Source organism: Phodopus roborovskii, unplaced genomic scaffold, assembly GCF_943737965.1.
Source record: "Phodopus roborovskii unplaced genomic scaffold, PHOROB, whole genome shotgun sequence".
NCBI lineage: Eukaryota > Metazoa > Chordata > Mammalia > Rodentia > Cricetidae > Phodopus > Phodopus roborovskii.
Genome location: NW_026126434.1, coordinates 24,782,416 through 24,792,942, shown reverse-complemented (window position 1 = coordinate 24,792,942; position 10,527 = coordinate 24,782,416). Strand labels below are relative to the sequence as shown.

General features: G+C 52.9%; 1 protein-coding gene across 6 annotated transcripts in view; it reads left to right on the top strand.

The window, feature by feature from the left end:
* The first annotated feature begins 262 nt into the window (after nucleotides 1–262).
* Nucleotides 263–10,527, top strand: part of Pde9a (phosphodiesterase 9A) — an 83,702-nt gene continuing 73,437 nt past the window's right edge. For 4 of the 6 annotated variants that reach the window (XM_051187043.1, XM_051187042.1, XM_051187038.1 and 1 more), the window contains exon 1: nucleotides 322–486. In XM_051187043.1, the coding sequence (XP_051043000.1) occupies nucleotides 418–486 (69 nt within the window). In that variant the 5' untranslated portion in view covers nucleotides 322–417. Of the gene's footprint in view, nucleotides 487–10,527 lie in introns of all 6 variants that reach the window. The other 2 variants (XM_051187041.1, XM_051187040.1) reach the window with 2 other exon arrangements.

Genomic DNA, 10,527 nt, shown 5'->3' with positions numbered 1-10,527 from the left:
GGTAAGAAAGAATTGAGAGGAAGGTGGGCAGAGCAAGCGCGAGAAGGTGGGAGGGAGAAAGAGGAGAGCGGGCAGAGAAACAGGAATAATGGGGGAAAGAAAGGAAAAGAGGAAGCAGGGATGAGGAGGAGGAGAAAAGGAGTGGGAGAGGGGAAAGGAGGCAAGAGTGAGTGTGGGGGGCAGGAGGGAGGAGCCCTGGTAAGAAAGGAGAAGGATGGAGAAGGGGAGGGGAGGGGAGGGAAGGGCGGGGCGGGCCGGCGCCGTGGGAGGAGGGGCGTGCGGAGGCTGGGAGCTGCTGGCTCTGGTTGGCTGGCCGCCCCCGCCCCTCCCCCGCCCCTCCCCCCGCCCCCGCCCTCCCGGCGCGGTGGCGGCGGAGAGAAAGTAAGGTGAAAAAGTCCAAGTGCCGTTGCGGGCGCGATGGGGGCTGGCTCCTCAAGCTACCGGCCCAAGTCCATCTACCTGGACATCGATGGACGCATCCAGAAGGTACCTCGCCCCTCCTCCGCGGCCTCCGTGAGCCCTAGTAGGCGCAGGTGTCCCCGCTGCGGGCTCGAGCCCACGGACGGAGCTGATCCTGGCAGTCCGCGGTGCGCGCAGGGCTCCGGGAGGCAAGGCAGCCGGCGGTGCAGAGCCGCAGGGCCGGTCTCAGGTGGACGGCGACAGTCGCAGAGCAGGGGTGGAGGGTGGGAGGGGGATTCTGCCGCTGCACCCTGTGGCCTCGCGGAGACTAAGGGACCCGCTTTAGGCTCTGCTGTTCACTGCCTTCCCAACCAACTTGAGTCACGTAGGAGAGGGGTTCGCCACTGACCCCTTTTTGTTCGTGGCCCCTCCCTTCTAAAGACCCTTCTCTGGACACAGAGTGCCCTTGACTTCTGTTGATATTGACAAAGGGACAATGGGTGGGTGTGGGGGAGTACGAGGGGGAGGGTCTCATTAGCTCCCCCTAAAGTGCTTATGGAAAAGCCCACTGTGGGAAAATCGCTCCCGGACCTCAGCTGAACATCTCAGGGAAACCGGGCAGCTTGCTGTAGACCCAGCAAAAGAAGCCAAGAGGGGTGGCCTGACCAGTATGGGCCTTCGTTCTCAGGTGTGTCCTCTTGGCTGGCTGGGTTCACCAGTAGGAGATTCCTACCCTCCACCCTCAGCCTCATCCTAGAAAAAAATGGAAGTACCATCCCTCCTCCTAGGTAGCCCCTTTGATAGGCCAGTGACTTGGGATGGCAGGTGCAGGTTCAGATGCAGGACCAGATCCCAGCTCCCTACTCCTGGAGCACAGCTCCTGAGATGTAACAACCTCTTCTTCCTCCCAGAGGAAGGAAGGGCTCTACTGTGTGTCTTCCTGCCTCAGCCCATTTGAGCACACAAACATGTGGGCACATGCACTTGAAGGCATCAACACACATGTCCAAATGTGTACATGCATGTGTATACAGTGTGTATACAAAGCACATATCTGTACACATGCATTTTCCCCTACCCCACCAAATGAGAATTTATTATAAAGATTGGTGTGGGTTTTTTGGGGGGGCCGGTGTTTGCTTGTTTGGAGCCCTGAGCTTCATGCATGCAAGGCAGTTATTAAGCTACATTGTTGACCATCTTTTATCCCTTTAAAGAGGAAAGATGAGGTGTCATCTGTCCAGCAGTGGTGGGTCCTTCCTAAATCTCCCCAAAGGTCTTCAAAGAGCTGTTTGGCAATGGTTGAAAAGTAGGAAGTTTAGGAGGGCCTGAGTAAGTTCTGGGTCTGGCAGGCTGGTCTGTGAGTATGGGTAAGGTGGGCTTTCTCAGTGGACATACTTGAAGTTGAGTGACCTCTAGAAAGGTCACCCACAAGTCAACGCTGGGGTGGGTGGGGGCAGGCACCTGCACTAGGCTAGGTCACAGCTTTGGGTGGAGGCAGACTTGATGTTGAGTGCTGGCTCTGCCACTCTGGTGTCCTCTGGCTGGCATCTTCCTCTGTGAAGGGATCATTATATCTGCTTTATAGACTGTAATGAGAAGTAAATGAGAGATATAAACAGTGCCTGGAACATCGCAGCACACAAGAGGCATTATTCTCCTCTCTGTCTGTGTCTTGCATTCCCACCACTGAGTAGAGACTGGTGGAGCAAGAAGGCCTCCACCCTGCCACTGTGGTCAGCCTATCACTGATTCTGGGCACCCTGTCATTTAGCACCGGTGCTGAGTTGAACCTTTAGCCTGGTGAGAACTAGGTCTTCAGGTTTCCTGGTGTGTGTGTTCACATCTCAGGCTCCACACCCTACAGCCCTGCACCCATCCACACTGCTTAGACCTTGCACACTAGCTCAGAGTATTTCTTCTTCCTAGGCACTGGGCATATCTGAAAGCATGCAATCATTTCTGGCTTGCATTTACTCAGTCCATCTCCTCTTCGTGGGAGGTCAAGGAACAAACCACTATTACTTCCCAGAAAAAGATTTGGGCCCTAGGGATGAGATAAGGCATATGTCGCTTTCTGCTATGGCAGTCTTAAGTCTTGGTGAGGGGCTTGCCCATGACTCCTGCGTTATCTCAGCCCTTTGTTCCTCTTGCTACCAACTCCTAGCCATCTCAATTTCAGGCAGATATGGGAGGAGACCACAATGCTAACACTGGCCTTTGCTGGTATTACCTGACCAGCAAAACTCAGGAAGAAAACCTCAGGCCCTCTTGGTCTTACCAGGGCAAGACTCAAAGGAACTGGTGAAGTAGTTGGGCCCCTGCTTGATGCTGCTTTTTGTGTTTGGAGACAATTCCAGGTTCACACAATGCCTAGCTTTCTTTAATGGGAACGGCAGTAAGAATTTGGGGGATTCTGGCTTCTCTGTGTGGCATTTCATGTAGAAGAACAAAAGAGAGTCCATGGGGGCTTGTCCTCCCAAGCCCTATGCAAAACCTGTTGGGCCCTTGGGTGTGACCCCATGAGTTCCCAGGGACCCACTCCTCAGGACCTCTGCTTCTAATCTCTGCTTGGGTTAGTGCTTCAATCTGTGTCTGTTTTCTCAGCGCTTAAGTAGAATCACAGTGGGCTTGCTGCTGTGAGGTTTAGACGGATGAGGCAGATCAGGTAGCCAGTGAGCCACACATGCCTTAAAGTTGGATGCTGGAGGCTAGGCGCCAGCCAGCATTAACCTGTGTGAGTGATCACATCCCCTTGGTCTGGGGATTGAAATCTCACAAATGGTCTGTATCCGAAGTTATTTCCAGCTGGCTGGAATGTTACAGAGGGGCATGGTCGGGTCTGTGCTATCCGTGGAGCCTCATGGATTGGCTTCCTTCTTCTGTGACTGTAGGGAAGGCTCCCATCCTGCAGACCCAGAAGCCTTTAGGACATCCTGGGTTAGAATTTTCCCAGTGACCAAGGGGCAGTGTTGCCTGTCCAGCCACTTCTCTACGTACTTGTCCCATGTTTCCTTGGCTTGCCAGGATGCACAGATGGGGACCAGGAAGTTCTCAATTAGGCTGTTAGAGAAGCAGGGAGTTGGGAGCTGAATCTGCCATCTAGAAACTAGCTCCCCTCTATCTTTGCTCTGGGGACTTCCCTATGTCCTTTCTTAGCTTCCCCACTTGGGGGAGGTCATGCCCCCCAGACCTCAGTACTGGTCCTTTATCTAATCTACAGGGGAGAAGATTTCTAAGCTTGCCCACTTAGGGATGATGAGTATGAGGCAGTTCTCATTGGGGACCCAGAGGGCCCCTGCCTGGTAGCTCAGCCAGGCCTGGGTTTGTAAGGAAAGCATAAGAAGCCTTTGGGGCCTCAGGCCAACCAGCCTTGTTGGTTGAAAAGCCCATAGCTGGGCAAGGGGCAAGCCTGGGAGCCTTTGTTGGAGCCTGGCCCTGGTCTGATACGTGCTTCCCCTCAGCCACGCTAAGCTGCCTGTGGCTTTGTCCCAGCCCATCTCCCGCAGCTGGAACCCGGGTCTTACTATGGAAACTGCCACTTGAGTTTTGCTGAGCTGTTTATGTTCTAAATGGGAAAAGCCACAGGACACAGCAGCATGAGGAAGCTGGTCAGTGTCTCTGTTTGAAATGCTTTGTCTCTGTGGATGTGGCTGCCTGGCCTTGGTCCTGCTGAAACCCAGAGATCAAGGTGCCCAGGCCTGCTTGGGGTTTCTCGCCACACTCCCGGGCTCCACCCGGCCTGGTCCTGTTGTGCCTTTGTGGACCTGATGTGTCCACAGTGAAGATATCCTCTTTAGTGCAGCCCCTCTGCACTGAGAGTCCTCAATCTTGCTGGCCCTGCTGGGTTGCTCACTGGGACTATGGCTCCCTTCTCTCTGTTTCTTTGGCATTCTCTGCCCTGCCTCTGCCTTTCACAGCTGCCCAGGGCCCTCAAGAACTCAGCCTTCTTTCCTAGCCTGTGCCTCTGTCTCTTCGGTGGGTTTCACCTTCTTCTGTTCTACTGAAGAATGCACCTGCCTCAGCTTTGTCCCCTAGTTCCACTGCCTCATCCTCCCTTAGAAGAGTCTGTCCTGCCCTTTCACTTTGGAACAGGTGGCCTGCCCATCCAGACACACAGTGGCTCTCCTGCCACTGTATAGTCTCCTCCCACTCATATCCGCATGCTTGTAATGGCCGGATAGATGATCTGGTTCAGTCCTGTGGGTTCTGGATCCGCCACCCCCTCCCTCATCAGACCAGGTTTAGCGGCTGCTCTTGGCTGTCTTCAGCAATTCCAGAGCATTCCATTTGTCTTCCCATGATGTTTATTACTTAGATCTTTAAACAAATATGGGCATGGCACCCTGAGTACAGCAAGCTAGAAGAAGAGGGATGTCCTCATCCTCCAGGGGCCCCATGTGGTGCTAGGGAGGAAGGAGTGGGGAGCAGGTACCATTTGAGTGGCCAGCTCTATGTCCACCCTGCCTCCTGAGATAGCCCCTGGGTCTCTGCCAGGATCAGAGCTGCTTGTGAAGATAAGCAAGGTCTCCTCAACTTTCAGTTTCTTTTGCAACAAGCAAGCCATTGTTATGGGCCTGATGGGACACTGGGGCCTGATGGGACACTGTGGTAGGAGCATCCCAGGAGGACCTTGGGAAGTCACTGAGAAATCAGGAAGCAGGCCCTGGCCCCTCCTGTGCCCAGCTTTGATCGCAGGTTCTTGTAAGCCAGTCATTCCCAGTGACCTTTGACCTGGAATGGATGCTGTAAACTTGAACCCAGCTTGACACTGTCTGGAAGTGACTGCTGATGGCCTGCAGCCCTTTGAAAACCCTGGTGCTGCCCAGAGGCATAAGGAGCCTGCTCAGCTCTTGGTGGATACAGAGCAGTGTCCCTGGTCCCCTGCAGTGTTTGATTCTGTCCTCGATGACGAGAAGATGGTGTCCTAGTTTGTTCTCTGCTGCTGGGATGAACACCATGACCAGAAGAGAGGAAAGGACTCATTTGGTTCACACTTAGGTCACAGCCCACCCCTGAGGAAGGGCATGGCAGGAACTGAAGCAGAGGACTGGGGAGAAATGCAGCTTACTGGTTCGCCCCCCTGACTCACGCGCTGCAGTCCAAGTGCTGGGATTAAAGGCATACACCATCACACACAGCTCTGCCCGCCTTCTTCTGCAATCCAGGCCCATCTGCCAGGGTGTCACTGTCCACTGTGGGCTGGGCCCTCCCACATCAGTCAACAAGACAACTCCCCTTAGACATGGCTGCAGGCCAATATGATTTGGGCTGCCCCTTGAGATGCCCTCTTCCCAGGGGATTCTTGGTTGTGCCAGGTTGATGGTAAAAACTAACCAGCGTAGGTATGAAAGTCACTTCTTCCTCTGGAGAAGCGGGGGAGGTGGTGATATTGCCACAGAGGGACTCTGCAGAGGCTAGTGACTCATGGGGCAGGTGGGCACTTGGGGAACTCGGTGATGTCCAGCTGCTCCTCAGGCCTGGGTGGCCTCGATCCTCAGTACCTTTCCTACCCCCCCTCCCAACAATTTTAAGGTCCCAGAAGAAGCTGTGGCAGGTGCCACCTTGTTACTCATCTTGTAATTCTCCCAGATCCACTGAGTCTGACCCAAAGCAGCCATGAACAGGAAGACAGGACCAAAGATCCTATACTCCACACGCTCCCATCTCTGACTACAAAAACCATACCTGTTGGGATCAACTCATGCCCAGAGCCATAGTGCATAGTGAATGAGGGCCTGGCTATCCTCAGAAATGTATAAAACATAGCTCTAGTCATTGGTGGAGTCCGACAAGAGACCAGGAAGGGCATTGATTCCTGGCAGCCCAGTGAAACTGGCATGCAAATGAGAGGTGACGTGAGTACAGTCTCGGTGCCAGTAATGGGAGCACCTCAGGGCACCCCAGCTGGACTCTGCTCGTATGGCTTACTGCCTGAGTGACAGGCATGCCCCATGGCCCCACCCTCCACAAAAAAGCCCCCTCCCTTCTAGTCACCAGGCTGCCACTAACCCAGCAAGTCACACCCCTAATCGATGGGAGGCATGTGTTTTTGATAAGGAGGACTGACTGAGTCACCGGGGAAGCGCCTCCTTACAGGGTCCTTGTCCAGACAGACAGCTTTGTATTGCCTGGTTTCAATACCTGCCCTGGAAACAGGGCTCCAGCCTCACAGGAACAGCCTGGTAACTCCATCCACAGGAAGCATAGTCTGTTACCTGACTGATATTAGGGCTGAGATGTGACTGTGACCTCTGACAGCCCACAGCGCCGTCAGTGCTTCCTGCCTTGTGGGTGTGCATCTGCATACCCTGAGTATAGGCAGCTGGTGCTCATATCGGAGGCTCAAGGAGTATGCAGCTCCTCCATCTCCCCCTGCACACCTCTAGGCCTCCTCTCCAGTCACACACACACTGGGAACATTTGTCCCAAACAGCCCCCACCCCCTGTAGCTTTACTTTTTTGCCCTTTGGACTGACTGTCTAATTTTTTAAATTGCTATAAGCTGCATGGAACATTGTTAAATGTATGGCTCAGCAGCCCCAAGTTAGCTCACAGTGCCCTGTAGCCAGCACTTCCATTCTCCACTGGCACTTTCTCTAGCAGAGAGGAAGCTTGGTCTCCCTTAAACCCGGACTCTCCACCCTCCCGGGCCCTGCCTCCCTCTTCCTACATCCAGTCTCTGTGAATTTAGCCACAGCTGGGATCATATCCAAGTGAATCTTGCAGTGTTTGTCCTTTTCCTGGTTTCTTTCATGGCACCGTGTCCCACCGTGCTGTGGTGGGTACCAAGACTGCCTTCCTCTTTAGGACTAAGTAGCATCTACTGCATGGAGAGACCACAGTGTGCCGTTGTCCCCATCGGAGTAGACAGTTGGGGGCCCTGCCTGCTGTTCTTCAGGCTCTTGTCAGTTCCACATTGGCTTTCTAGTATACGCAGGGACAGCCTGGGACTTAGGTATGGAGAAGGCGTACAGGTGTGTCTGATTGGAGGGCAGATGTGGCTCCAATGATGCGCAGCTCATCCCCTGGCACTCTGACATCACAGCTGAGAGCCCAGATGGGGATGCCCCTTTACCTTCTTTGCTAAGTGGCTCTACTGGATACACTTTACCCTCTCTGTGTCTTAGACTGTCAACAGCTAGTGAACGGGAGAGAAGGGAATGCCTGTCCGTGCGTTGGGGAAATTAAATGTGCTTGTTTCTGTTGTGTGTACGCATGGCTGGCTCTTGGAATGTGTGTGTTAAGTGTCCCTATTTTTGTTTATTGTTTGCTTACCCGTGCCATGCATTTAAAGCTATCCAGCCTCTGTGCCAGGTTGAGAGCAACTCTGGGTTGTCGATTGGTCCCTGGTGTCCCTTTTGCTCCCACAACAGGCTCACTCTGGGGAATGAAGGATCAATGCTGCCCTGCCAGGTGCTTTTGGCTCAGTAATGCCTGTCCTGGCTTAGCTGCCAGTCCACCCTCCTCTACTCAGTTGGTGGCTATGTCACTATATGGGTCTCTTATGCTGTTTGAAGAGATAACTCGGAGGAGGATGGAAGGGAGGGCAGCTCAGCCATGGGCATGGGTGGAAGGGAGACACAGCCCTCATCTCCTTGGCTGTGGTGGGCTTCAGGTTCATTTCTTTGTGTGGCAGGCTGAAGCACTGCCCAGGGCTGAGTGGTGGCGCTAAAGGCAAAGCCAGCCTGGCAATGAAAGGGGCTTTGTAGAAGGCTTGGGAAAACAAGAGCCACTGTGGAGTGGTGGCGGTTGGGAGGTCTCTTTAGCTTATGACTCTGGCATGTGAACAAACTGCTTTCTCCTCCAAGATGGTTTGAGCAGACAGTCTAGAAGTCACCAGAAGCAGTGTCCAAGAGTAGCCATCTGGGCCTGTTTGTAGTCAGGTAGCTAATTACATATAGCTGGTTTTACTTATTTATTTACTTTGCGCACGCATACACACACACACACACACACACACACAGAGTTCGTTGATGGTGACTGGTCACTCAAGCTCTTTCCCTGCAGAATCTTTGCAAACTTTTCTAGCCTCACACTAGGCATTGCTGCCTAGGCAGGGAGCTCCAGTGTTTCTATGCCTGGAACTCACATCCCAAGTGAGCCCATGGCCAGGAAGGCTGGGTTTTAGGACACAGGCCCAGCCTGCTGCCCGGAGCAATGTCATGCAGTTCCTTCAGGGCTAAGATAAGCTTAAGCTGTGATTAAAGGTTCAAAATCAGTGATTGTGTGTGCTTGGACATATCTGAAATTTGCTGTGAGAGCTGAGGATGTCACTGTTACTGACAGGAAAGCCACAGCTGAGGGCCTGTGACTATGGAGACAGCCATTGACCATACTGCCACAGGGAGTCTGTATTAATTACTTTCTGTTGCTGCGATAAAACACCAAGGCAACTTATACAAAGAGGGTTTATTTGACTTACAGTTCCAGAGAGCCAGGAGTGCATTATGGAGGAGAGGAGTGGAGGAGGAACCTTGAACCGCAAGCATGAAGGAGAGAGACAAGCTAGTAGTAGTGCAGGACCATAAACCCGAAAAGTCACCCTATCTGCATACTTCCTCTAGCGAGGCCAAACCCCCTAAGTCTCCCCACTCAGCTCCACTGACTGGGGACCATGTGTTCAAACACCCAAGACAATGGATGACATCTCATTCAAACCACACAGTCTACGGCACAAGTTCTCCCCTGGGCCCTGTGTCTAGGCTGAGCCCCATGAAGCTAGTGTGGGAGGTGATGTCTGTGCTGTCATGGCGAGGACAGACAGGTTGGTGCAGGGGCCGCAGAGGCCACACAGGTGGATTGGTTACTTCTCGGCTTCTGTGTCAGAGCACCGTGATCGAAAGCAGCATAGAGAAGAAGAGGACTTGCCTTAGCTCACGGTTTCAGAGGGGTCACAGCCCATCAGGTTGGGAAGGACTGGGGCTGGCGACAAAGGGAGCACACTTCATCCTCACACAGGAAGCAGAGAGAACAGGAAATGGGGCCCGGCCACCAAACCTCAAAGCCCCCCCCCCCAGTAACACTGTTCCTCCAACGAGGCTCTGACTCCTAGAGGTTCCATAACCTTCCCAAAAGCACCACCAACCAAGGACCAAGTGTTCACATGCCTGAGCCCATGGGGGATGCTTCCCTTTCAGAACCACTACAGCGTGTGTGTGGTATCACAGGCACGTGGGGGTGGCAGGCGTGATAGGCAGAGGCTCTGTAAGGATGACAGTTACAGCATGGGGAGCAGGGGCCATCCCCTCATTGGATAACTGAACTCACACATGACACACCACATCCACCACACATCACTTGAACATGTTACACACTCATACCTCATACATGCACCACCACATACCATGTATGCCACACACATCACATAAATATACCTTTTCAGATACCAGGTACACCACATACTATGAACACACACCTCTATACCTTCCCACTATATATTATTTCTCACACACACTCATACACTACACAATACACATGTCACATACATTATATATGCTACATATGACATAAATACAGACCTCATCTTAATACCTCATACAAACTAATAACTCATACAAATCACACACCAGTGTGGACACATTCCTCAGCTGGGCAGGTGGGTGGAGTGCTTTGAGGGGGGTTTAAATTATAAAGTATACTGGAAGCAATACAGAATAATGCTAGCTATCTGGGCATGGGGTGGCATGGGAGGAACCCACTCCATGCATAGCCATCACCAGCCCCTCACTGGAAGGAAAGCCCACCTGCTTCTTAAATGTCTTAGGACCTCTGGTCATGGGGGTTCCTGGTTTGAGGTCTTAGGCGCTCAGCTCCCAGCAAGTGTCCCATAGCAGCCTTCTTCAGAGCCTGGATGGCACCACCTCCCCAAATCCTCCTGGTTCCCCTTCTCTGACCATCTTCCATGCAGCTTGGCCTTCTCTCAAGCCCACAGGGACCATAAAGACTGTCTTCCTCTGTTCCGGGGATCACTGAATAAACAGTCCTTCCCACTGTGTCCCGATGGACACTCACCTCTATGCCATTTCAACTAGAGCTGGTGATGACAGCATCCATTGTGTCCTGTCATCCCCAATGTCTATCATGGTAACAAAATGTCTGAGGTCTGCTTCTGGGGAGGAAAGTTTC